This window comes from Oratosquilla oratoria, chromosome 21, assembly GCF_046742065.1.
Source record: "Oratosquilla oratoria isolate Oo_2021 chromosome 21, ASM4674206v1, whole genome shotgun sequence".
Lineage (NCBI taxonomy): Eukaryota > Metazoa > Arthropoda > Malacostraca > Stomatopoda > Squillidae > Oratosquilla > Oratosquilla oratoria.
This window is the reverse complement of record NC_134797.1, coordinates 51,488,650-51,516,607: the sequence shown is the minus strand read 5'-3', so window position 1 is coordinate 51,516,607 and position 27,958 is coordinate 51,488,650. Positions and strand designations below refer to the sequence as shown.

At 41.8% G+C, this 27,958-nt stretch overlaps 2 protein-coding genes across 2 annotated transcripts in view; both read right to left on the bottom strand.

Moving 5' to 3' along the window:
* Positions 1 to 921: 921 nt before the first annotated feature.
* Positions 922 to 10,527, bottom strand: eIF3h (eukaryotic translation initiation factor 3 subunit h). Its single transcript, XM_076204929.1, has 5 exons — positions 10,430 to 10,527; positions 4,355 to 4,673; positions 4,041 to 4,243; positions 3,673 to 3,855; positions 922 to 1,460 (listed from the first exon to the last, which is right to left on the bottom strand). Exons 1-5 carry the CDS (start codon positions 10,502 to 10,504, stop codon positions 1,251 to 1,253), a joined length of 990 nt encoding a protein of 329 aa, XP_076061044.1. The 5' UTR covers positions 10,505 to 10,527; the 3' UTR covers positions 922 to 1,250.
* A 12,864-nt stretch (positions 10,528 to 23,391) lies between these two features.
* The window catches only part of LOC143036925 (tubulin beta-2B chain-like), a 45,414-nt gene continuing 40,847 nt past the window's right edge, over positions 23,392 to 27,958 (bottom strand). Inside the window, exons 5-7 of the mRNA XM_076204928.1 lie at positions 26,994 to 27,301; positions 26,496 to 26,802; positions 23,392 to 26,053 (exon numbers count right to left, since the gene is read on the bottom strand). Of these exons, the coding sequence (XP_076061043.1) occupies positions 25,838 to 26,053; positions 26,496 to 26,802; positions 26,994 to 27,301 (831 nt within the window). The 3' untranslated portion in view covers positions 23,392 to 25,837. The remainder of the gene's footprint in view (positions 26,054 to 26,495; positions 26,803 to 26,993; positions 27,302 to 27,958) is intronic.

Here is a 27,958-nt window from a genome sequence, read left to right as displayed (position 1 = left end):
TAATCTTTCTTCACTCGTTCATTCCATGTGCCCAAATCATCCCTCTTTCATCAACCCTATCTCCCAACTCCCTTTCCAACCCTGCTCTCCTCGTTTCTCACTCTATCCAGCCTAGTAACCCCTATCATACTTCTCAGGCATTTCATCTCAAACACATTCAAACTCTTCTATGTTCCAGGTTTCTGCCCCATACAGTGATATTAGCACAATCACTCCTTCATACAATCTCCTCTTAGCATCCATCCCCAAATGTCCTTTTCTTTTTACACTTTATAATCCCCATAGCCATTTACTTGCTTCTCTCAATCTACATTCTACCTCCACCTTCACTCCTCCCTTTCCCACCACATTCACCCCAAAGTATCTAAAGCTATCCACTTCCTCCAGTCTCTCCCCCTTAACACTCACTTCCAATTTGCTGCTACATTCTCCCCTTGAACATCTCATCCCCTTACATTTATCTTCAACTTCCTCCTTTCACACACCTTCCCAAACTCTGACACTAACTTCCTTAATCCCTCCTCTGTTCCTGCCACAAGCATAATGTCAACAGACAGCTGACTTATCTCCCATTTTTCTTTAACCACCTCAAATTCCCGGCTCATTACCCTTGCATTTATCTTCTGCACCACCCCATCAATGAACAAATCAAAACCTTTGTAAGGGGGAAAAAGTCATTTGTATATGTGTGCAATAGTACCATCACAATTAAGCAGGGTTATCAAATGCCAGTTTGGCAAAACCACCACTCTCTAACGCAGTGTACTACTTTAACATTTAAGCAGCTCTTGATAGCTAGGAACATTTTATTTCATTCTGCTCCACTCCTTAAAGGGTTGAAATCAGTGTCTCCTACAACATTGACTGACTTGCAGGTGTTGTATTATCCTTCTCAACAGTGATTTTAATTAAAAAGCCATGGATGTTAGGAAATATTTATATTTTCTTTGTATACAACATTCTGGCCATGGCTAAATTATAAATACCAAAACAATTTAATTTGTTCTAGGGACAATTTATAAAGAACATTCTTTTATTAAGATTTCTTTCTTTTCATAGGACACAGATTTTTTTTCTTGGGCAACTTCTAAAAAAAAAAAAAAAATTCACTTTCCAAAAAGGAAACAGGATTTCTTCTCAGGCAATCTTTATTGTTCTCATAACCAGAGTCCAAAGGTATCTCAGATGCAAGATCCTAAACCCAAAAGCAGATTCCTGCCTTCACATTGTCATAGCAGCTGACTACCTTCTCATTCATGCTGAAGAGATTTGGTAACATACAGTTTACCAAGAGATTGACTACAAAACTGAGATATTTGTTTGCAGTAGTTGGAAATTTGTCCAGATACAATCATGGCATCAAGACGAGGAAGTGGTGCCAAGGGTTTGAACTGCTTGCTGATGTCTTCCTCTGGCAAGGCTGGCTCTCCTCGTGCTTGCCTCTGGGCATTTTCTGCAGTCTGTGAAAAATAAATAAACATATATAATAAATAAATAAAGCACATCAGGCTTCAACATCATTGGTCATACAAAAAAAACTGGCTTAGGCCAAAAAAAAATTTTTAATTCATTGGGTGACAGGCACCATGGATCCTTCCCCATATGAAGGAAGGAAGGAGAAAGATAGAATACACACACACACATATATATATACAGTATATATACATATATGAGATGAGGTGTCTGAGAAGTATGATGGGGGTTACTAGGCTGATTAGAGTGAGAAATGAGGAGGTGAGGAGAAGAACAGGGGTGGAAAGGGAGTTGGGACATAGGGTTGATGAAAGAGTATTAGGATGGCTTGGACACATGTAAAGAATGAGTGAAGAAAGACTAGTAAAAGAGGTATGGAAGGCAGATGTGGAGGGAGTGAACATGAGGGGACGTTCTAGGATGAGGTGGATGGATGGGATGAAGGGGGCTTTGGGGAAAAGGGGAATGTCTGTTGAGGAAGGACGGGAGAGGACAGAAGACAGGGGTGAATGGGGGGTAAGGTTGTATGTGTGAGCAAAATTTGATGCAGCCCGAAGGGTTTCTCCCCGTCTTCTCCTTTTATGCATGGGGGGACGGAGAGGGGGGGGGGTCGCCGATTTAATGAAGCGGCCTTGCTGTGGATGTGCTGTGTCTTGTGACACTGCTTCTGACCCAGGGCAGTGGACAAGGTGCAGGGATGACCATCCAAGAGGTGCTAAGATGAGAGGGAGGGTGGAGGGGGTGTGGAGTGTATTCAGGGATGAATGGGTGGGAATGATTTTATGCCTCTTCCTTTTTGGCTACCTCCCTTGTAAGGGGAAAAAAAGCCTTGGTATATGTATGATGTATGTATGTATATGTATATATATATATATATTAGACCATGTTGTCAGGTCAGAGAAAATAATTCTTTTTATTTAATTTCTTTTCAGTTTTGTTTCATTTATACTGTACTTTCTGCATGTACCAAGCTTTGCATGTTTTTGCTTTAGGAAAAGGTAAGAATGTTTTTTTTTGGGGGGCCTTTATGGATTTGGAAAAGGCTTATGACAGGTGTAGACAAGAAGACACTGTGGGAGGTTTTACAGATATATGGGATAAGAGGAAAGCTGTTATGAGCAGTTAAGAGTTTTTACAAGAGTAGTAGAGCCTCTGTTGGAATTAGAAATGGAAAGAGTGAGTGGTTTGAGGTAAAGGTGGGACTTCACTAGGGATGTGTCATGTCGCCCTGGCTGTTCAATTTATACATGGATGGGGGTGGTATGAGAGATAAATGCAAGGGTAATGGGTGGAGATGGTTAAAGAAAATGGAGAAAAATGGGAGATAAGCCAGTTGTTGTTTGCTGATGACACTGCGCTTGTAGCAGGATCAGAGGAGGGATTAAGAAAGTTGGTAACGGAGTTTGGTAAGGTGTGTGAAAGATAAATATGGGTAAAAGGTAATGAGATGTACAAAGTGAGAGGATGGTATCAAATTGGAAGTATTAAGGGAGGAAGTGAATAGCTTTAGATACTTGGGGGTCTAGCATCAGCGAGCCTGTAACCCAATGAATGAAATAAGTCTGGCCTTGGCAACGACTTCAGTACAATGCTTAACATACTACATACATACATACTACTTAACATACTGCTTTCGGTAAAGAAACCAAGAAAATATCTGGGGGAATAGTGTCATGAGAAATGTTGGTGATGAATACTAGGAAAAAACTATGGGTGACTGTTCCAACAACAGTGTGTGAGGGAGACTTGGAAGGCAGAGAGTAAAAATCTAATTGTGTTTAAGATGTATGGTGGGGGTTATGAGGAAGGATGGTGCCAGATACAAGGCGAGGTGGTGAGTGAAGTTGGAATAGGTGGCAGACAAGTACGTGATAGTCTGGGCACAAGGAAAGAATGAATAACAAACTGTGGAAGGCAGAGGCAGTTTACTCCCTATGCTCTTATATGGTGACTCATTCCTCCTCATCCATTCTATTTTACCGAGCAGAAAAGAACTCTTTGGTCCATGTCAATCTTCATCAATTCATTCCTCTTTTGGACTCTCTACCCTGCTCCATATACTATACATGTATACATACCAAAGGCCCTTTCCCCCTTATATGGGACTGGTCAAGTCTAAGCACAAACCCACTATATTACTAATTTCTAAAATGACAACCCTCACTTTTGTAGATACTTCAGCACATAACTAGAACTTACTCTTTTCTGAACATATTTGTGTTTCTCTTGTTGTTGCTTGGTCACCTGCCTCTGGAAATTATTAAACTTGTTGGCTTCTTGACTAAGTTCGTCAACAGAATCCATTAGGCACCGAAGCTGGCGGTCAAGGGTGGACATAGTTCCAAGGTCCAAGAATTGCAAACCCTCACTACTTGGCATCATCTGCAATAAAAATCAGAAGAATATACACATACGTTAAAACTAAATCCAAACTTAATCTTAAAGCTTTAAATTAATCTGAAGTAAATTAGTCCTAACATGAAAGCATTCCATTTTACCAGTACAGTTGAGATATATCCATTCTTACTCAAACTTATAACTTAAGCTATGAAACTACAAATTCTTACCTCAAACAGTTCACACAAGAGAGTATTGATGAGATGAGAATTCTTGATGACTACACGAACTTCCTGGAAAAGATTTTCATAACCCATACGTTGTTTTCTCAGAGCTTCAGGTGTGTAGTCTCTCTCTTGCACAATATTAATTGCTTCAGGTGTCAGGCGGTAAGCCTTGATGGAGAGGAATCCTCGAGCTGTTTTCACTGGGTCTGCATTTGAAATAAATCCCTTCAGATGTGTTATAAAACTATCAATATAAAACAAAATTATTTCACATTGATTTGCATACATGGGCAATGCAAGGTAGTTTCACAACTTACCATAAATAAGGACTACTGATTCTTCAATACTAGTTTGGTAAGAATACTGGAACTCGAGCAGCTGTGTGCTGACAAAATTTCCAAGTTGTGTGCTCTGGTACCAACCAACACTCAGGTGGTCTACATTCACCTTCCGCAAATGTCTCATCATTTCCAGCTGATATTCCACTTCATCAACATCATCAGCATGTCTTGGAAAGGGGAAACAGTTGGTGATCTCAAGTCGGTCATCCACAACCAGGCCGAGTAATACACCCTGTGCCATTTCTGTGGTGCCAGCGCCCTCCTCATGGCAATGCTTGATCATCTTCACCAAGGCCTAGAAAAAGCCAAAATAGTTTTCTTAGAAATAATGGAAGCCAATTTTTAATGAACCTCCCTCCTATGATTGCACACTACAAAAAAGTGTAGTCTACATTATACCTCTCAACTATACAATAGGCACTTGTGTGTCATCTGTTGCCACTTTTTACCATGTTACTTCTGGATTAACTGTCGCCACTTTTTCATTTATGTTTAGACACAAACCACAAAATTAGGTCAGGTTAGCCTGCAGGAAAAAGAAAAGAAAAAAAAAAGAAATAATTATAAATTACCTAACCTAACCTGGTGTGGCTATCCCTAACTTTGTGGGTTATCTGTCAAAGCACATCAAAAAGTGGCAACAGATAATCCACAAGTAGTGTGCTGGTAAACAGGGGTGACAGATAACCCAGATGTACTACATAACAATTATGAAAACGTATAATGGCCACCTTTATGTGGTTGTCCTACAAGACAAATTACAAAATCTCAGCAACACTGGTCTTCAATCATCCTTGAGGTCAGCCCCTGGAAATTCAAGTCTCCAATCTGACCCCAGATAATCTGTCAATTTCCATCTTTTCTTTCCATTATTTCACCTAAAGAGAGCTGTTGGTATTTCTTTAGAAGTGTACATCTATGCGATATAGCTTTAGAAAATTTAAAATAAATTTAATAAATTATAATACACCAATGTAATAAATATTTTTCTTGCTGGAAATCAACAACAGAAAACGTTGCTAAAAGCTATGCACAAACAAATGAAGTTGCACTGACTCCTTTAGAAGCCATCTTTGTTTTGATAGATCCATAGGTCGAAGATGACCCTGATGATATCTAGAATTATAGGTACTGCATTACTACATGCAGGTTAGGTTAGGTTTGGTTAGGTCAAGTAGGTAGGTAGGTTAGGTTAGGTTCAGTAGGTAGGTTAGAATAGATAATGGTAACTTTTTTAGAAGTGCACACTTACGCGATATAGCAATAGAAAATTAAATAATAATTTTGAAAAATATGATACATCAACGTAAAATGTATTATCCTTGGCAGAAATCAACAACAGAAAATGTTGCTAAAAGCTATACACAAACAAATGTAGCTACTTCATCTCCTTGAAACACAATCTTTGTTTTACTAGATGCAGAGGTTGAAGAAATTAAAGTATGATAAATTCATCTATCCTAACCTACCTAACCTGCATTTGGTAATGTGGTACCTGTTATTCTAGGTCATCAGGGTTGTCGTCGTCTTCAACCTCTGAATCTATCAAAACAAAGATGGCATCTAAAGAGTCAATGCAACTTCATTTGTGCATAGCTTTTAGCAACATTTTCCATTATTGATTTCTGCCAAGAAAAACATTATATTGATGTATTATAATTTACAAAATTAATACTTAATTTGGTAAATGTGCAGTTGTATACATGGACGCGATATAGCATTAGAAAATTAAATATTAAATTTGTAAATTATAATGTATCAACGTAGTATGCAATTTTCTTGGTGGAAAAAAAAAAAAAAAAAAAAAGTTGCTAACACAGATTTCATAAGTAACGAAGTCGCACCGGACGAATGGTATTCCATGTTTGTTATGATAGATGCCGATGTCAAAGAAATGAAAAGATGATAAATTTGTCTAACCTAACCTGTATTTAGTAAATCGGTACCTGTAATCATCCAGATCGTCGTCATCACAGGCGTTGGCGGCCTGTTCAATCACTCTTTCTTATTGCGAGGTATATAGGTTTTTCTCAGCTTGAAGGAATGCATGGATTTCAGCTCCATAGCATTCCTTCAAGAATATATACCTCGCAAGGTACTGGCGGAATTACCGAGGGTATACACCAGGCCTAAACTGGACTGGGCAGACAACACTTGACAAACGACAAGATGGCAACCTGATCCTATGCTAGCAACTTCATTCATTAGTATATTTGCTTGTAGCATGGTATTTTTTATTTTTATTTTCTGCCAAGAAAATATCATATTACGTTCATGTATAACAATTTACAAAATTAATATTTAATTTTCTAACACTGTATCGCATCCATGTACACAACTGAACAAATACCCTTAATTTTTAATGCTATACTGTATGGCATGTGTACACTATAGGAAAAAAAAAAAAAAAAAAAAAAAAAAAATAATTATATCATTATTAATTTCTTTCACCTCCACAGTACTTCTTTTTAAGGGCATACCTACACAGTATGGCATTAGAAAATTAAATATTAATTTTGTAAATTATAATACATCAATTCAATAAATATTTTTCTAGATGGAAATCAATATCAGAAAACGTTGCTACAACTTATACAGAAACGAATGAAGTCACTTCGACTCCTTTAGATGCCATCTTTGCTTTAATAGATTCTAAGGTCGGAGACGACGACCCTAATGACCTCTAGAATTACAGGTACCACATTACTAAGTCCAGGTTAGGTTAAGTAGGTAGATTAGATTAGGTTAGGTAGGTTAGTTTAGAATAGAAAAATTTATCATACTTTATCATTTCTTTGGCCTCAGCTTCTACCAAAACAAAAACAGCGTCTCAAGCAACCGAAGCAGCTAAGTTTGTTCATTTATAGCTTTCAGCAACTTTCTTTTTCTGCCTAGAATAACATATATTACATTGATGTATTATATTTTACAAAATTATTTAATTTTCTATTGCTATATCAAGCAGGTATGCACTTCTAAAAATTTACCTACACATCTACCAAAATAAAGATGGGGGTCATAGTAAATGCCGCCCAGAGCCATCCAATTCTAAATCAAGCCATCTTTTTTCATCATAATGCCTTTAAATGGTCTATTCTTCAATTTACAGCAAGTATACCTAATTTCAGTGAGTTTGGTTGAAGATGTAGCAGCTTCGTCAGTTGATTTTTCAAACGTTATTGTTGGGTCGGACAAATACCACCAGTGATCATAGATGTCGGGCTGGACGAATCATAGCTGTGGTCGGTAATTTTGCAGAGGATAAAAATGTAACTTCTCTTTGATCAAATAAATGGAAATCACACATTTGAAAGAAAATGGGTCAAATAATGGAACCATATGCTTATTTTTTATATAAAATCATGCATTTGAGCAAAAATCATCATTGTTCGGGTTTGGTCAACATTGGTCAGCTATTAATGAGTCAGATGGTATTCGTAGCTGTGGTCGGTAATTTTGCAGAGGATAAAAATGTAACTTCTCTTTGATCAAATTACATGGGCATTACACATCCTAAAGAAAATAGGTCAAATAATGCAACCATATGCTAATTTGTTACGATATTTGTAGCTGTGGTCAAATTACATGAAAATAACACATTTTAAAGAAAATACTTGAAATAATTCAACTACATGCAATCTATTACACTAATAATACAATAGTAAGAAACTTAATACTGTACAGTGTAGTTTGATCTATACCACCAGTAACCATAGATGGGGGGCTGGACGAATCATAGCTGTGGTTGGTCGGTAATTTTGCAGAGGATAAAAACGTAACTTCTATTTGATCATATTACATGGAAATCACACATTTTAAATAAAATAGTTCAAATAATGCAACCATATGCTAATTTTTTATATAAAAATGTGCATTCGAGCAAAAATTGTTCTTGTTCGGGTTTTGACGGTATTTAGTGAGTCGGACGGTATGTGTAGCTGTGGTGGGTAATTTTGCAGAGGCTAGAAACGTGACTTCTCATTGATCAAATTACATGCAAGTCACACATTTTAAAGAAAATACGTCAAATAATGCAGCCATATATATAGAATTGTGCATTTGAGCAAAAACCGTCCTTGCTTAGGTTTTGTCGGTAATTAGTGAGACTCCCAACAGTTGAGTTTGACGGTAAGCTGGTCTTTGGTATCGGTGCAGATAACTTTATCAATCTTCAACCAAACTAGCTGAAATTAGGTATACTTGCTGTAAAATGAAGAATACACCATTTAAAGGCATTATGATGAAAAAAGATGGCTTAATTTAGAATTGGACGGCATTTAGTATGACCGCAAGGATGGCATTTCAAGCAGTTGAAGCAGCTACGTTTGTTTATACATAGCTTCAAGCAAATTTTGTTCTTGATTTCTGCCAACAATAACGTACATTATGTTGATGTATTATAATTTACAAAACTATTATTCAGTTTTCTATTGCTACATCACAAAAGTGTGCACTTCTAAAAATTTATTGAATTGCTGCTCCTCTACTCCTCTTAGGTAGCTAGGTCAAACACCACCAGAGGCGCCCCCATCGATGACGAGCACAATAGCGCGTCATTTTGAGTGCACGCCATTGAAACGGCCAAATTTACATACCGCGGGAAATTTCATTCATAAAAATGTTATGCGAGTGTATTTACTACCATCGTAGTAAATTTCAAACAATCACATCATCAGTTACATGTCGGTACATAAAAACATAAAATAAACATGCATTCAGCAGTAAATAATTTTTTTTTTTATGTTTCAGTGTGAAAAATGAGCTAAAAAATTCAGTGAATTGGCAACAGACCAAAATGAACAAAAACTACTAGTCTCGCAGATTATTCTAATACCAAAGCAAAGGCAGTGCATTACGGAAGAGCTGAGAAATTGGTGGTACTAATTACTTCTTTTTTTTTCTATCGGGTCAGATTATCGGATAACAATAAAGTACTGGTGGTATGGATCAAACTGCACTCTATTAAGTTTCTTACTATTATTAGTGTAATAGACATATAGTTGAATTACTTGAACTATTTTCTTTAAAATCTGTGATTTTCATGTAATTTGATGAAGGAGAAGTTACATTTTCATCCTCTGTAATATTACAGACCACAGCTACAATTCATCCAGCCCGCCATCTTTGATCACTGATGGTATGGATCAACTACACACTATTAAGTTTCTTACTATTGTGTCATTAGACTAGTGTAATAGACTGCATATAATTGAATTATTTCAATTATTTTCTTTAAACAGTGTGATTTTCATGTAATTTGACGGTATTCGTAGCTGGTCAGTAATTTTGCAGAGGATAAAAACGTAACTTCTCTTTGATAAAATTACATGAAAATCACACATTTTAAAGAAAATAGGTTAAATAATGCAACCATATGCTAAATTTTTATAAAAAATTGTGCATTTGAGTAAAAACAGTCATTGTTTGGGTTTGGTCGGCGATTTGTGAGATTTCCTGGGACAAAATAGGCCCGATTTAATACCATTCAAAATGCAATATCTCAGGAACTAGGACAGCTAGATGAATAATTCAAATTGCATTGTACTCATAGCGACTTCCTGCATCTCATGAGAACTACTTCAGCTCAAATATCAGGAATTCCATTTTCATGTTGACCTAGCTATCTTAGGTTCTACCAATTCTTTAATTCTTTGAAGTGTTGGTCCAACCTCCACCAAGAATTAGTAAACCTTTCCCAGGCAACCCTAGTTCATTTACTTCGATTTCACTGCTCTAATTCAACAATATGAATATATCCATGAATTATAATTTGAAACACTTGACCAGTCGTTATGGACGTTACCCCAAGCCCTGCCTTTATATTATCACTCTACATTGTAATGCATACATAATAATACAATACTGTAATGTAAAAACAATTCATAGAAATATATATTTGTCTTATCCTTTATTCTTTTCGTGACAAAATCGAGCATTCGAGACCATGTCAGCAGCTGCCGACTGCATTAATCTTGTAAAGGGGGGAGGCCCCTGGAAAAATAGTAACATCTTAATATTAAACCAATAGATATTATGTATTTGATAACATACCAAGCCTTCCAACTGCACAACACTGATATTACAGTGTGGTGTTTCAGTGTCTCTTCTTCCCCGTGCGGCCGCCATGTTTACGATGTGAAGGAAGGATTGTTTCTATTCAAGTATACAATTATGCAAATATCAGAGAATAAATTGTATGTAAAAAATAATAATGATATACAAATGAAAAAAAAGCCTTAAGTTTAGTCTATATCATTAAATATATATACATGACCTAAAGAAAAAAATATAGCATTTCTCCATAACATGAAAAGGCACGGACATTTCTGAAAAATATAAATTCAATAACAAGTAACAAAGAAAGCATATTGACCTTTATCAATTACTGATTTCTATGAATTAACAGATCAAAGTGAAAGTAGTGCTTCGTCGATGGGATAGTACAAACTAACGAAAAATTATCACGGTAATGCACGATCACGCTAAGTAGTAAGTTGAAGATTTTAATGCAACGGAATAAAATTGCCTGTCAGCAGTTAAAATGAACAACGAAGGTTAGCAAGATGTCTCGGCCAGTTCCAGCTGGCAGCCAATCAGAAACTCGGGAAAGCTCCTCGGGGACCCACCAGCCTCCTTGAAAAGGACAGCGTCTTGCAGGAATACAATCATCATTCATTCGTCTTGCTCTTAGCGTTCTCGGTGGACGTCACATCGTGGAAATCCTCCTCGAGCCATCGTGAGTGCATCATGGCGGCCACGGAAGAACCCCCGAGTACAAAGAGCATTTTTTCCGCCAGCGAAGAAGATGAAGAACCTAGACTCCAGGGCACCCTCCACCGCAGTAAGCGCCTACGAGGAGCTGCCTCTGACGCAAGGTCACAAACATACTGAGATCTACCGCAAAGTATGGAAGAAGAATCCTCCCCACCTATGGAACACCACCCACAGCCGGACGGCCTAATAGCCGACCAGCCCCCTACCCTCCCCTCAGCTACGGACGCTACCAGCAATATCGACGAAGAGGGGAGAGAACCGGCACGTCATTCGTACGCGACCATCACTGCTTCCTCTGGACAGGGAGAATGGCGTGTTGTCAACAACCGTCGTCAACGTCCCCAGAAGCCCCACCTCGACTCTGGCCCCACAAAATATCCGGTCCTCATCAAGCCTTCCCAATTCTTCAAGCTGGGATCCTGGCGATAGGCACAGCTTGTAAAGGATGCAGTAGGACCTGTTGATGGCATCCGCCGAACACCCGTATAATGGCTTATAAGCTGTACATCGGAGAAGCAGCAGGGCCAGCTCCTACGGACGGCGACCCTGAAATCAGCCCGGCAGCCACCCATGAAGATCACGACCAGAATACCCAGAACCATCGTCGTGGGAGTTGTGAATGGTGTCCCCATAGACGACGATGCAGAGAAGCTTCTCAAGGAAGACTTGGAGGCCCAGGAACTACCCGTAGATACAGTACAGCGTCTCACTACAAGAGATGGCGTTGCAACCGGGTCAGTGAGAGTAGCCTTCCAAATGAACATCCTCCCCTCCACAGTGAAACTTGGGTACACCCTTCACCAGGTGGTTCCCTATGTCGCCCCCGTACGTAGATGCACCAGGTGCCAGCTACTGGGGCATACCAGGAAGGATTGTCGACGCAAGGCTCCCCGGTGTGCTCGATGTGGTAAGGGTCACGCCACGCAAGACTGTAAGGAAAGTCAACTATTCTGCGTCAACTGCTGTGGCAAACACTCCGCAGCGTACCCCAACTGTCCGGAGGTAGCCATCCGGAAAATAGCGCATGAAGTGAAAAACCAGCGCTATACCCCCTTCGCAGAGGCTCTGGTCATCGCCAGGGAACGTTGGGAATCCTACTTAAAGGATGAATGGGCGAAAGAGAGAGACTTCGCTGCTCCCCCCAAGAACCCAAAACCCCCGAAAAAGGAGGCAAATCTAAGCCTTCCCACCCCAACTCCCGACTCCTTGGACGTTGCATCTCCCCCGAAGTCGGCAAGAGCTATAGCGCCAACGTACGCTCTCCACCAAAGGAAGATTACTCAGCCACACCCGGTGCTGTCGTAGCAAAGGGGAAGAAGAACCGCAAAAGAAAGGCCAAGCGCGTCAAACCCACCACCCCAGCGGCCACCACTGAATCCACCTCACCTGAGGACGCTGTCCCCCCTGCTGAGATGGGAGCAGTTTCCACACAGAGAGTTGGCGAGTCCTCAATACACTCAGCACTCCCTCCCAAACCCAAAGATACATCTCTCTCCAGCACCATCGGGAGCCTTCGGTCCACCGTCAAGTCCCTGCAAGATAATATGGCCCATTTTAACCCACAAGCGGCCAAGTATCTTCGTGATCCTGCGTACCATTTTGGAAATTGTAAATAATGGCTGCGCTTAGGATCATGCAGTGGAACTGCCGGGCGATCAGCACCGCCTGGGACCTTTTAGTGCAATATCTCGAAAACAACTCAAACGAAATAATTGCACTACAGTCCTTACTGAAACGTCTCCACCTTCTACCGGCTCTGCCAGGATACCACTACCCTCCGTTTGTAGGGGCTGATGATTCAGGAATGGTGCGCGTGGCCACTTATGTTTCTCAAGGATTGGCTACTAAGTCCGGGTCGCTACCTGGCTTCTCCCTGGACGAGGGTCACGATGTGGTCACTTCCATCACAGTGGAGGAGGACCGGAGCGTGCACGTCCTGAACTATTATAACCCTGAAACGTCTTGTCACTTTGAGTGGCTGGGCGCCCTTCCTGACAGCTGGATAGTGGTAGGCGATTTCAATCGCCGCGACGCCTTATGGGAAGATGGTTATCTCCATTCCTTCCCAGAAATTGTCTCCCACCTAGACAAAGCAGATATGGTACTCCTCAACGACGGCGGTCACACCAGGATTCCTGACAACCCGGTACACAGAAAGTCCGCCATTGACCTGTCCTTCGTGTCCTCCAATCTAGCGGGGATCACGGATTGGTCAACTCTGAATGACTCAATGTCATCTGATCACCTCCCCATTAAGATCACCGTCCATCTCACCCCCATTGTCCACCTCCCTCCACCGCAGGGTAAATTCAAACTGGAAAGGGCAGATTGGACTGCGTATCAAACCTTCCTAGTAGACACGAACTTCTGCCCTGACCTTACCAGCTCCGTGGAAGAACTAAACACACTCCTCACCCAAACAGTGCTCGAGGCAGCTCGACATGCCATCCCCGTGACCAGCGCAGGACGCGGAAGGCGAGGTCACCCCTGGTGGAATGACGACTGCAAGATAGCCGTGGAAAGAAAGAAGCGGACTTACCAACGCTACATGACGGACGACTCCGAGGAAGCATACATTGCCATGAAGGAGACGAAGGCTTAGTGCAAGAAGGCCATCGCCAAGGCCAAACTTGCTTACTGGAGCAACAGCAAGGACGACCATCAAGATCTCACTGCAGCCTGGAAGCGGTTCAAGGAACTGAAGAGCCGTTACAATCCCCCCGACGGGGACCTTACTACCCCTGACGGTAGGATTCTGTGCACCCCCGAAGAAAGAGCAGAGGGCTTCTTACACCAGTTTGCTAATGCAAGCTCCACAGCCAGCCTCCCAGAAGCACGACGTCGCTTCCGCAAAGGTCAAGACTCCCAAGCAGACCTATCGCCCCCTACGGGGAGAAAAACGGACCTCACCCTCTTCGAGTTACGTTGGGCCCTACGGGCAACCAGAGCCACCAGGAAGTCCCCAGGTGCCGACAACGTCACCTACCCACTCCTGAGACACCTTCCCCATCCCCTGCAAGAGGCCTTGCTTGCCATATACAATAAGTGCTGGAGGGAGGGTGTAGTGCCGAAGGCCTGGAAGCACGCTATTGTGGTCCCCATCCCCAAGGCAGGCAAGCGCAGGAACCAGATTGCCAACTATAGGCCCGTGTCCCTCACCTCTCATATAGGTAAGATATATGAGAGGATTGTGCTAAGCCGCCTCCAGTACCATGTTGAAAGCAGAGGAGAGCTACCGAAGCTTCAAGCTGGCTTCAGGAAGAGAAGGAGCATCATCGATCACGTCGTGCGACTCTCGGAGCACGTCCGCAGGGCCCAAAAACAAAGAAGAGTCCTACACACATGTTTTCTTGATATTGCCAAAGCTTTTGACACTGTTTGGCACACGAAACTGCTCTGCAAGCTAAAAACCATCGTGGTCTCTCCAGAGGTTTACAACTTCACCAGAACGTTCCTCTCCGACCGTTCCATAGCGGTACGATGGAGAGGAACACTCAGCTTCCAAGTAAAAATTGACATGGAGGTCCCACAAGGCTCTGTCGTGGCCCCTCTCCTCTTCACTCTGCTACTGGCAGACGTGGGAAAAGGGGTGCGCAGTGGCACCATCATCACAGCATACGCAGATGATATAGCCATGTGGAGGAAATCAAGACATCGGCGGCCCCAAAAAAGGACTCTGCCCAACACCAAGCAGAACTTCGGCTCTTCCAGAGGCAAGTGGACATGGTTGTGTCTCACCTTGTGGACCTCGGCTTCACACTCTCTGCGGCCAAGACGGTGTATATGCCAATTCACAGCATTGGATACAACAGGGGGGACTACCCGGACTGGAACCAGCTTACAGTCTGCTGCACGCCCGTGAAACCCGCGACGTCCGTTCGCTACCTTGGTGTCATCTTTCAGCGAGACGGACGGTGGACCAGACACATCCAACAAGTTTGTCTGAATGCTCGAAGGGCCATCAACCTAGTCAGAGTCATCCGACGTGAACCCTGAGGCCAGCGAAGAGAAACTCTGATCCCCATTGTTCGGAGCCTCGTGCGATCCCGACTCCTCTTCGGCTCTCCTGCCCTCCACGATCTCTCCCCGGAAAGCACGTACAAAATGGTCCAGATAGAGTGTCAAGCACTCCGTCTAGGACTTGACCTGCCACACTCAGTGCCACACGAACAGGTGTATAATGAGGCTGGTGTCCTCCCACTCCGGCACCGCTTAAAAAAGGACCCCAGCAGATACCTCTTCAGCTCAGTAAGGGTGCCAAACTCGACAGAAGAGGAAATGTACGAGGAATGGATTTCAGCCCCACCCACAGCACCCATCCATGGATTGCCCAGCTCTGTGAGGATCTCTGCCTCAGAGCCGGACTCCAGTCCAGTGACCGTCGACGGGTCGCCCAATACCAAGTAGACCCCTTTCCTCCCTGGACAATTTCTCCAGCCGAGGTCGAGCTTGACATCCCCGGGCTAGGACGACACGACAACCCTCACCTCTTGGCTGCACGCACCCGGGAGCTGCTGGCTCTCAAGTATCAAGAAGAATTCCTGGTGTACACGGATGGGTCAGTACTTGAAGATGGTCGCACAGGGGCGGGCATTTTTTTTAGAAGTCACACGGGAGTCCTTTTCCGTGAAGCTTACCCCCACCACAATCCTCACGGCTGAGCTTGTCGCCATCAAGGAAGCGCTGAACAAAATCATCGCCTTTCCCGACCCACCATCGCGCGTCACAGTGCTATCAGACTCTAGATCCAGTCTGGTAGTCATCCAAAGAGGCTACTGCCCCTCGAGTATAGAAATCCTCAACGATATCCTGCACCTTTCTGACGAGGCTGCCAAAATGGGAGTCCGTCTCCGGTACTAATGGATTCCCTCTTACGTGGGACTCCACGGCAATGAGATGGCGGACAAAGCTGCCAAACACGGTGGCCTGGCACCTAAAGATATGAGACTCCTATCCACCTCACAGCTAGTGACGCCATCAGAAGAATCGACCGTGCCGCCTGGGCCCGATGGAAGACGGATTACGCTGCCACGGCCTCCGCCCGTGGATGGCCCACGTCCTACCTTGGACCAAACCCTTCCACCCTAGCTTCACTGCCCTCACACATCTCCTCCACAATAAGTAGGATACGGGTAGATCACTGACGTACCCAGTACACCGGTACCTACTGCGTCTGCGGCACGGAATTGGCATCATTCCGGCATTGCCTTCTCCTCTGCCCTGCACTGGAAGACCACTTCCGGCAACTAAGGACCCTCCTCGGCGACCCAGATTCAGCCCACGATAGATTGAGAGCCGACAGTACCCCCGACGTCCGGTACTTGACAATGGCAGCGAAGCTCGTTTGCTCCTCACCAGTGGGAACACTACTGTAAATGTACGCAATCTACCCCAGCAATCACAAGAAACACCACACACACACACTCCATACCTAAATGGCCTAAGTGCCCCATAAACCAAGCGCCTTAACACAGACCCCGGAAAATATACGCCAGTCCTTAAATCGGTTAACACCGCCTGGACTAAAAAAAAAAAAAAAAAAAAAAAGGAATACGATCAACAGCGCTCCCAGAGGTCGGACGTCTCTCCACTCCAGCTCTCTCGACAAACGATCAGGTATCTTCGCCGGCCGGTGGTGGCGAGGAGATATATCTCCTTTGCTGCTGCCGGTCTGGCACAGGCCGACCTCTTCGTTGACGTCGGCAGGCGGGTTTACACCAAGACAAATACACACATTTCCCAAGTCAAGTAATTCTCTGTTTTCAGAGTAGTGCTTGGAAGAAAAGAGGCACACGCACACTTGCTCGCTGACTTAGCAGAGGCCCAACCTAATTCTCACTCAGAACCCTCATCTGATCGCAGGCTGGTCGACGGAGAGGAATTGGGACACCTCTCTGTCCAACCGGCCCGCAACCTAACGCTGGCCTCTTCGCTGACGCTGGCGAGCGAGTACTTCTGACATTTACACATAATTCCCAATCACGTAATTCTCTGCTTTCAGAGTTGTGATTGGAAGGAGAGAGATAATACAACACCCGCCCGCCTGCCCCCCCTCGCACCGCCACTGACTCAACTCTACGGAATCTCAAACCCAACCTGGGGAAAAGCAGGCTTTTCAGGCCCCACCTGTGGCTTATCAGGAACGCGCTCTACACGCGAGAAGTGAACTCTACTCACTTCCCGTATGATACACACACACACACCTCTCACGAACATAACCACGACCCACGCACAAACATCTACACTTACTTTTTCTTCGACTAAAATTCGCTTCCTTTCTAACTTTCTTACATTTCAGTTTACCTCCCACTAAAGATTTTTCCGTTTTTCCACCTTTACTACTATGCCTCCTACCATTTTCTGAACTTTTGGTGATCCTAATCCCGGCGTCGGCGCCGCCGTCCGAGTTCCCATTCCACTTCTCCCGAGCCACGACTACCAACAGCCCCTAATCGCTCGCTAAATCGCCCGGTGGCACTAGCCCTCTTTTATACACTACTATCTTTTCATTTTCATACATTCTTCCCCTCCCACAAAAACCGATCCCGCGCAAGCGGTTGGTCTTTTCTTGCAAGTCGCAAGTCCACGAGACTTACTTAGTTTACTTAGTGGAGTTCCGAGGTCGATCCTCACAACCGTAGTGGGCTGCCGCTGCTGCCAGTCCTGTTGTCCCTCCAGTTGGTCTGGTATTGAGTTTGGAGAAAACCTACTGATGGCGGTGTAGCCTGGCACTGGGGGCTCGTCTGGCACCTTCCGCAGAAACCTGTCCAGTGCATGTTTGAAGCTGTCCACCGAGCATTTGGTTTTCTCTCTCACCTCTTTTGGGAGGACGTTGAAGATTTTTGGACCTTCATGGCCTAGGCTGGTTGCCAGTAGGGTCTCAATCCTTTCCGGGGCTCTTGATGGGAGAGTTTGTCTCTCACACTTACGCCCATGCCTTACACTGTGGTATGGCTTGATTGTTGAGGGCGTGGGGTCCGGAACAAGTCCCTCTAGGATTTTCCATGTGTAAATGGCCCTGTATCTTTCTCTCCTCTTTTGAGAGTATAGACCTAGTGCTCCCAGGCGATCACAATAGTTGAGATCTTGCATCCCTTTGATATGCCTGGTGTATTTTATTTGGACAGCTTCAAACATCTGGATGTCTCCGCGTTTGTGTGGCGACAATAGTCCAGGATCGGTTGAATAAGTGCCTTCCAGAGGGTAAGCATCATTTGAACCTCTCTTGAGGAGAAAGTCCTTAGTACCCAGCTGACCATCCCTCTTGCTCTTTTCACTGACTGCATGATGTGGTGCTGGGAAGTGACATCATCACTTAAGTGAATGCCCAGGCTTTTTACATGGGCTTTGGGTGTGATTTTCATACCTCTTTCCGTGTGCAGATCAGTGTTGTCTTTAATGCCTTGGTTTGTGCCATATCTCAAGACCTCAAACTTCTCTTCGTTGAATTGCATGTTGCTGTTGTTGGCCCATGCATAAACTGAGTTGAGATCGTCTTGTAGATGTTGCATATCCCCACTTTCCCGCACTGCACGGCTGATGTGGGTATCGTCGGCAAAAGACAGGAGGGTTGAGTCCACACTCCTATTTATGTTGTTCATGTGGATTAGGAATAGGAGGGGGCCGAGTACAGATCCTTGTGGTACTCCGCTTATCACCTTGGATTCAATGGACTTCACCCCATCAACAGCGACTGTTTGTGTACGGTGTGTCAGAAAGTTGTGAAGTCAGACTCCTAGCTTCCCTGAGAATACTAGATCCCTTGCCTTGTGGAGGAGGACACCGTGGTCCACCTTGTCGAAGGCTTTGGCAAAGTCTAGGAATACTACGTCTACATTTCTCCCCTCCGACAGGTTCCGTAGTAGCCAGTCGTAGTGTGCCAGTAGGTTTGAGAGGCATGACCGACCTTTCCTGAAACCATGTTGATTCTCTTTGATGAGTTTATTCACTTCAAGGTGTGTGAACAGCTTGTCCCTTACGCATTTCTCAATTACTTTGTAAAATATTCTTAAGAGTTCATCATCCAAATTTGCAGTCCGGAGTTTTTGGATGATGAACTCTTAAGAATATTTGACATAGCTTCAAAATTAAAATATCCTAAGCACCTCGTGGAGATTTCTTATAAATTGGCAAAGAAATCATTCTACGAGGAAAAAGCTAGTAAAACCTTTAATGTTAAAAACTTACCTGTGCTGCCTTTCAACGAGAATTTCGTCAACCTACCTCATATTCTTAAGACTTTCAACATTCAAGTGGCATTTAAGAACTCCAATACAGTTAGAAGTCTTTTAATTAAAAACTCTCCTTATAAGGAAGAAGGATGCATTTATTCAATTCCATCTAAAAATTGCGACAAATGGTCAGACTGGAAAAGAATTAAAAGTAAGGTTAAAACAACATCAGTATAGCGTCAAGAGTGGGAAAATTTCTAATGCATTATTTATTCACCAAAGGGATTTTAATAATTGCATAAATTGGGAGTGTGCTAAAGAAATTGTTAAAAATAAGTCATATTTGACTAGAAATATAATAGAATCCAGTCTGATCAAAGATACATTAGTCAATAACTTAAATTTAAGTCATGGTATGTACAAACTGGGCAATTTTATTGTGAAAAAGGTAGTGGCCCAAACGTCCGCTGCCGCGAACGGGTCAGGTCGACAATAGAGCCTCACCTTTCCCGGTTCCCTTCCTGACCTTATAGTCTGTGTAAATATTCTTGTGTCCTTTTTCATTTCTATGTACCCTGAGGATGTCTGAATAGACGAAAGCGCTTGGTCATCGGTTCATCTTTTTCCTTTGTGGTTTTTCCGCATATTTAGAATCACGAGTTTATGTGATTTCTCATGCATATATATATATATATATATATATATATATATATATATATATATATATGTATATATATATAGGCATTTTTTCCAATCCCTCTGTATCTACTGGTAATTATCTAGAAACCTCAACCACTTCCGGTACATTCATTTTAGGGTTTTCCTTGTTCATCAGCTTAATCTTACTGAGGTTCATTTCATTTCATATGTCTTTCCGTTTCTTGCAATAAATAAATAAAAAAAAAATGTGTTCTTCCTTCGTTTCTTCTCCTTTACTTCCGTCCCATTTGCCGAGTCCTGGTTTTCGATTCCTCCATCATCACAAAGAAATACAAAGGAAAACCAAAATTCAACAGACGTTTTGGTCCTAATGCAGTGTGCTGCTCCGGGGCAAAGTTCTAAGTGACGTTCACCCCATCACCACTTCCCACCTCCACTATCCCTTACTACCTATGACCCTAATTTGTGCAAAGTGATTATAGGATACCGGTATACATAATAAAAGATGCATTTCCTGTGTGTGCCGTACAATTCAGTGAAGATCAAAGCGTATTTTTTTTTTCATATGTAACAGAAAAGAAATAATTCCCCAGATTGCAATGTGGTTGTGATGATGTGAAATATTTCACAATTTGTTGACTCTAACGCAGAAATCGTCAATTACTGTAAAATATTTAGGTCTTCTTTGATCTCTTTTTTATTATAATTATTTTGTCAGCCTTCTGGGCAGCAAGTTGAGGCTAGAATTGGAAATTGAAAATGGATGTAAACAATGGGAACGGTTAAGAACCACTGACTTGATAGTGTATGAACTCACGATGTTGAGAAATGAATTAGATTGGGGTTGGACTTCATATATCTATCTAGGAGTTTTTATTAAGTATCAATATCAATTGTATTTTAACTTACAACATGAACAGATAGTTTGTTCCAAACATTAACAATAGAGATTCCACGGAGACAGAACACATCCATCATGGTCCATTCTCTCTCCTTCCATAATCGCACACACACTTTTCCATCTTGATACATGCTCTCCCTTCATTCATCTCCAAAGTTCTCTCTATATCGTCCCCGTGTCCAATCTGTTTTATGCGTTTTCGAAGTCTATGAATATTGCATTTAAATTTTTCTCCCCACTTGTGTACTTTTCATTCATTTCTTCTCTGATTATTATCACTCTCCTCCTCCTACTCCTCCCCATTTTTCTCTCCTGCCCTCTCCTCCATTACCTCACTTATCCGTTCAGTTAGTGTGTCAGTTGATTTTAGGTATATATTTTAAATTGTGTTTCAGTTGAGATTATGCTTACGCTCAGCATAATGAAAGATTGACATTCCTACTTCCAGTATCTCCATTTTTATCACTGTTCTTTTTATTATTATTATTATTATTATTATTATTATTATTATTATTATTATCATTATTATTATTATCACTATTATTATTATCATTATTAATTATTATTATTTTAGAAGGAAGTTGAAGATATAAATGTTGGTAAAAGTAAGGTAATAAGATGTATAAAAGGAGAATGTGGCAGCAATTGGAAATGAACATTAAGGAAGAGAGACTGGAGGAAGTGGATACTTTTAGATACTTGGGTGCAAATGTGGAGGGAAAGGGAGGAGTGGGGGTGGAGGTGGAATGTAGATTGAGAGAAGCGAGTAAATGCCTTGGGGGATTAAAAAGTATAATGATAAAAAGGTATTTGGAAATGGATGCTATAAAGAGATTGTATGAAGGAGTGATTGTGTCGACAGCACTGCATGGGGCAGAAACATGGAACATAAGAGGAAGAGAGGAGGAGTTTGAATGTGTTTTATATGAGGTGCCTGAGAAGTATGATAGGGGTTACTAGGCTGGATAGAGTGAGAAACGAGGAGGTGAGGAGGAGAGTGGGAGTGGAAAGGGAATTAGGAGATAGGGTTGATGAAAGAGTATAGGATGGTTTGGACACATGGAAAGAATGAGCGAAGAAAGATTAGTAAAAGAAGTGTGGAAGGCAGACGTGGAAGGAGTGAACATGAGGGGGCGACCAAGGATGAGATGGATGGATGGGGTAAGGAAGGGAGAAAACAGAAGATAGGGGTGAGTGGAGAATGGTTGCGTATGGATGATGCTGTGATGCATGGAAGGGAGTGGGTGGAGGATAGGGGGTGAGGGACTATATGTGAATGATATTTTGACCCAGCCCGAAAGGATTCCTCCCCATCTTCTCTTTTTCTGCATGAAGGGATAGAGAGGGGGTGTCGCCTATTAAACGAAGCGGTCTTGCTATGGATGTGCAGTCTTGCTACATTGCTTCTGACCCATGGAAGTGGGTGAGATGCAGGGATGACCCGTCATCCAGGAGGAGCCAATATGAGAGGGAGAGAGGGGGTTGAATGTGAATGGAGTATGTGGGGATAAAATGGGTGGGAATGGATTCTATGCCTTTGTTTTTTGGCTACCTCCCTTGTAAGGGGGCAAAAGCCGTTGGTATATATGTATGAATGTATGTACGTATGTATTACTATTATTGTTGTTGTTGTTGTTTTTGTTATTATTATTATTATTATTATTATTATTATTATTATTATTATTATTATTATTATTATTATTATTATTATTATTATTATTATTATTATTATTATTATTATTATTATTCCTTTGTCATGCTAACTGATTTTCTTTCACCGGGAGGAGACTGGGGGTTGCACTCTACTCCCCATCGGCAGATATTCACCTTTCAGAGTGCCGATATATTAAAGTGATATTTGAAGGTATACATACAACTCATGCACCACATCAGTCATTCAAACGGCACTGGTTTTACAAGAAAGAAAATGTCCTCCGGAATAATTTTATTTATTGAAGTGGTAACTGATGGAAATACGTTCAACAATTTTTTTTTTTTGTCATACCTCCTCATCCTCTCACCCTCCCTCATCAACTCTTATTCACTCCAAGCCAGAATGACACATAAGCCTGCACTGTGATACAACAATGGTAACTGATGATAAAAATAGAAAAAAGGAATGTTGCATGTTTATATTTTTGCAACTTCCCCAATCGATGGAAAACTAGAGCAACCAGTAGCCAGAAGTAAAATTGTTCTTGTATGGTTGTATCCATTGGATTGGTGAATAAAACAAACTTATTCGATCCTGCATATATCGAAGGCACCCTAAACTTAATTCTTTATTTTCACACCACTGTATACCTCTGGCTTCTGCCCAATAATAATTTAGAGCATGAGTGATCAATAATTTGCGGTGTTTCTGGAGAGACAACTGTAAGATGTTACCATTTTCTGTCTATGCTCTGCATCATAGAATTCCTGTAACATTGTATAAAAACTTGTATATTTGACTTACCGTCCCGGCTAGGAGCGAAGGAAAAACACAATAACAATTGCCATTCATTGATAATGTCATATTTTCTCAACTTCTTTTACAGTATTTGATGTGTTTTGAACGAAAAAAAGATCATTGAGCAATCATACAGTTGAAAAAGAAAAACAGATATGAAAAAGAAGACTCAGACGAATATGAGGTTACCCTTAGGCTCCCTCAGCAATTTATCTGAATGAGAGCGAAAGCATTTGGTATGTGTGTGACGCTTGCAAAAATGTGAAACTGAGATTATGTATTTAGGACTGACAGGATATCCCTGAAAGCTCGTTTGGATCTATTTAGACATGGGAAATATTGTTAACCCTGATCATCCATGTATCGAACTTTATTTGGGTTCACTAACATTTCTCTGCTTTTTGAAGGAACACAACGACATTTAACGTCTAAAAGAATCTCTCATTCGTTAAACTGCATATGATTTACAATGGAATAATTTACAACGTAAAAACATGTCATATCAAATCACACCACCTGTGCATTGGAATTCATCGAAATCACTAATAATATTACATAAACTAATATTCCAGTGGAATACATCGAGAAGACTGTAACTGTCATGCTTTACAATACATGTGCACGTAGTGTCTCAGTACTTAGTGGTAAAAAAAACATCAGTGGCTGACACCATATTATAAAAAGAAATACCTAATTGCAAGGCGATTTAATGGTGAAATATGTCCTGAATTCAGCAAGAACAGACTATACTGCGTGTGTACTGAGTCGCTTACTATATATTGTCGACATTTATTTTTGTCTGGTGATTATGCGATAGAAACAACTTAATGAAATGTCAATGATAAACCATTTTTCGCGTGTAATCAGAGACCTGTTACAGCAACCTTATCAAGTTCAAATTCAAATCATGAACCGGCCAAACAGATAAACTGAATCCCATTACCAAAGACATTGGTGATTAGAACATACCACAGAGCGTACGAACCTGCAAAAGAACGTAGATGTTTTGTCCGAAGAAGGGAAACACCCGCAGCACTGTTGTGACGAAACTTTCATCAGGTCGTAGTACCATATGAAGTGACTTGCTAAAGCTAGCGTTACCTGCTGGGGTTTACCAATGTATTGTTGATCGTTACCTCATCGTATTTGTTTTGTTAGCACTATATTTATGTTTGATGATTACCTCAAAATCCATGTTTTACTAATATTACATATATACCTAGTCATTACCTAAACTCCTTAGTTTATTAGAATTACATTGAGAATATACTGACCGATTGAATAACTATGGTGACATACATGTTTTGCTCAACGTTTGCAGTATAACACTCCTTATTTACTTTGTTCTCTTTCATGCAAACTTTGATCTCCTTTTCATAAATATCCTTTTAAATCTTCAGTACCTTCCCCTTACCCAACAGTCCTCACAATAGGTTTGTATTCACCATATTATGTGATTTTTATATCCATGACCATCAATTCAACATTCTTTCTCGGTTTCGAAACCTCCCGATTTGCTTCATCGTGAACACTTGATCCACATACTCTTTCCCGAAACTTCCCTTCGCCTCTCCCCTTCCTCTGGCTCCCCTCATATTCTTTCCATCAGTATTCTATTCTCTAACAGGTTTAACAAGTTTATTATTATTCCTACATTCCCTCCTGTATTTGTTGTTGTTGTTGTAAATAAGCATCTTCACTCATCCCAAACCCTGATTGCTTGTAGATATGACTAGATTTCAATCAACATTTACCCGTCTTCTTAGACTGCAAATCAAGCAAATGGTTGTGGACGTGAATATGTTTTTTTTTTTTTTTTAGTTCGGAGAAACAAAACAATATATATTTATTTTCCATGCCCACAAGTATTACAAACATTTAATTATTTTCTGTTATACGACGTTCACCTGTGAAAAACTGTAATTGTCGATGCTTTCTTGTTAGGTGATGTTTGGGCTTTTACTCAAAATTCTTTTACTCGTTTTATGATAAGTCAAAGCTATTCTGTTGGTGCAGGTTTTATTTCACGCATTCTCTGAATGTTTTGTTTACATAAATCGAGTTTAATTTGACCTTGTACATTTTGCCTGGGTTTCAGTGTGTTACATAAACTGAAATAGAAAGTGACATTTTCCTTCTGATGGTTTAATGATTTGAAATGAGTTATGTTTGTTGATATTTTATGAATTTGGGACATTTGTCTTCAGTTTCGGTCAGTGTCACTGACGTGTACAGCATACATTTGATCTACTGCCCTGATTTTTCTTCTTCATCGAAGAATTTCAAGTCGTATCGAATTTCGTCTTCTTCTGGACACCAATGGCGTGTCTGTGTCACTACAATTGACACCCAGCTTCTTCTTTTACGACACAATCGATATACTACCCAGATTTTATTTTTCTTTCTCTCCATCGAGGATTTTGATTTTGTATCGAATTCTCATCTTCTTCGGGACACCAATGGCGCAACTGTCCCAGTAGACCTAGCACCTTCTGCTTCATTTACGCCTCCTCCTCCTCCTCGTACTCTCCTTCCATCTCGTACTCCTCGAAGTCCTCGTCGTCGGCAGTGGCCTCCTGGTACTGCTGGTACTCAGACACGAGGTCGTTCATGTTGGACTCGGCCTCCGTAAACTCCATCTCGTCCATGCCTTCGCCCGTGTACCAGTGCAAGAAGGCCTTTCGCCGGAACATGGACGTAAACTGTTCTGATATCCGCTGTGGACGGAGAGGAAAACTGTCAGGTGGCAAAAGTAGTGCTAAAATAAAAAAATAAAGAATAGAATAGAATAAGATAAAATAAAATAAATAAAAAAAAGTCTTACGACCAATATCGGGCCCAGGACAGGGAAAAAAGTGTGTACGGGGGAGGGGGGGCCATGGTGATACAGTGAAGACCTATTTCTCAGTTACATTTTTTAGAATAAAAATATCTGATTTTTAGTCTCAAATAAGGTTAAGATAGGTTAGATTAGGTTGGATTAGGTTAGGTTGGGTCAGGCTAGATTAAGTTGTTAGGTTAGGTCAGGTTATTAGGCTAGGTTGTTAAGCTAGATTAGGTTAGAACGGTGGTTCCGAATTCAAGGGTGGGGTTAGGGGGGTGACAAAGAGACGAAGGGACCTATTGAGAAAGTATTCCCATCTTGCACCTGCGACCCACCTTGAAGAGTTCCTGGATAGCCGTGGAATTACCGATGAAAGTGGAGGCCATTTTCATGCCACGGGGAGGAATATCACACACAGCCGTCTTCACGTTATTGGGAATCCACTCGACGAAGTAAGACGAGTTTTTGTTTTGCACGCTCAGCATCTGCTCGTCCACCTCTTTCATGGACATCCTGCCACGGAAGATGGCGGCTACGGTGAGGTATCTCCCCCGGCGTGGATCACAAGCAGCCATCATGTTCTTACTATCGAACATTTGTTGTGTCAGTTCGGGAACCGTCAGACTTCGGTAGAGCTGTGATCTGGAAAAGAAATACGTCTTCGTTTTTTATCTGTTTATGTTCTTTCTTTTTAGGGAAGTGGGTTGTGAAGATGTGTGGAGTGTTTTTTTTATTTTATTTTATTCGTGTTTTTAGGCGATTTTTTATCATAAATATTCTTTATATAATCCACTTCCAGGGTGCCGAGGGTGCCCTCGGCATCCACCACCTACCCTCGAGCCGTGAGGGGCGCGAACCCAGGCATGAAGAAGTGGAGACGTGGGAAGGGTACCATGTTAACGGCCAACTTCCGGAGATCGGCGTTGAGTTGTCCGGGGAAGCGGAGGCAGGTGGTGACGCCGGACATGGTCAGGGAGACCAGGTGGTTCAGGTCGCCGTAGGTGGGCGTGGCCAGCTTCAGCGTCCTGAAACAGATGTCGTAGAGGGCTTCGTTGTCGATGCAGTAGGTCTCGTCGGTGTTCTCGACCAGCTGGTGTACGGAGAGCGTCGCGTTGTAGGGCTCAACCACAGTGTCCGACACCTGAGGCGTACACAAGTCACACAAAATAAATAAACTAACAAATAGACAAATAAATAGATAAATAAATAGATAAATAAATAACTCAATAAAGATAAAATATTTAGTTTAACAGCTGGTCTCTGTCTACGGTAAAGCTCTGTGGCTAGTTTTCCACCATTGAGGGAACTCAGGTAGAGCCAATTTGGACCAAAGTAGTGCCAAAGTAGGGCCACAGTAGGGACAAATTAGGGCCAAAGTAGAACCAAGGAAGGATTTGTTAAACTTGAGCAAAAATATAGAATAACAAAATTAGAGAAATAGATAACTGAAAAAAAACATATAAATGAATAGATGAATACACAATTAAACAAACAGAAAATACGCAAATACATATGCCGATAAAGAGATGAATAAAGATAAAAGTTAATTTGATACATTTCACCTAAGGCTGAATTCATTCATAATGAAACCAGATTTTGACCTTTCGGCTTTCTTCACCTTCCTCTTACTCATCCTGCATCTCATCCTCCTCCTCCTCCTCATCCTCCTGTTCTTTTTTCAGTTTCCTTATCCTTATCCATTTTATCCCCCTCCTCCTTTTATTCCTCCTTATTTCCGTTCTCCTCTTCTTTGTCTTCCTCCACCTCTTCCTCCTTTATCTCGTCCTCCTCCATCTTC

Coding starts and splice junctions, on each gene's coding strand:
- eIF3h (XM_076204929.1), bottom strand. CDS start 10,504: ATGGCGGCCGCACGGGGAAGAAGAGACACTGAAACACCACACTGTAAT. Junction 4,674..10,429: donor TTGTGCAGTTGGAAGGCTTG/GTATGTTATCAA, acceptor GGCTTTTTCTAG/GCCTTGGTGAAGATGATCAA. Junction 1,461..3,672: donor ACAAATATGTTCAGAAAAGA/GTAAGTTCTAGT, acceptor TATTTTTCACAG/ACTGCAGAAAATGCCCAGAG.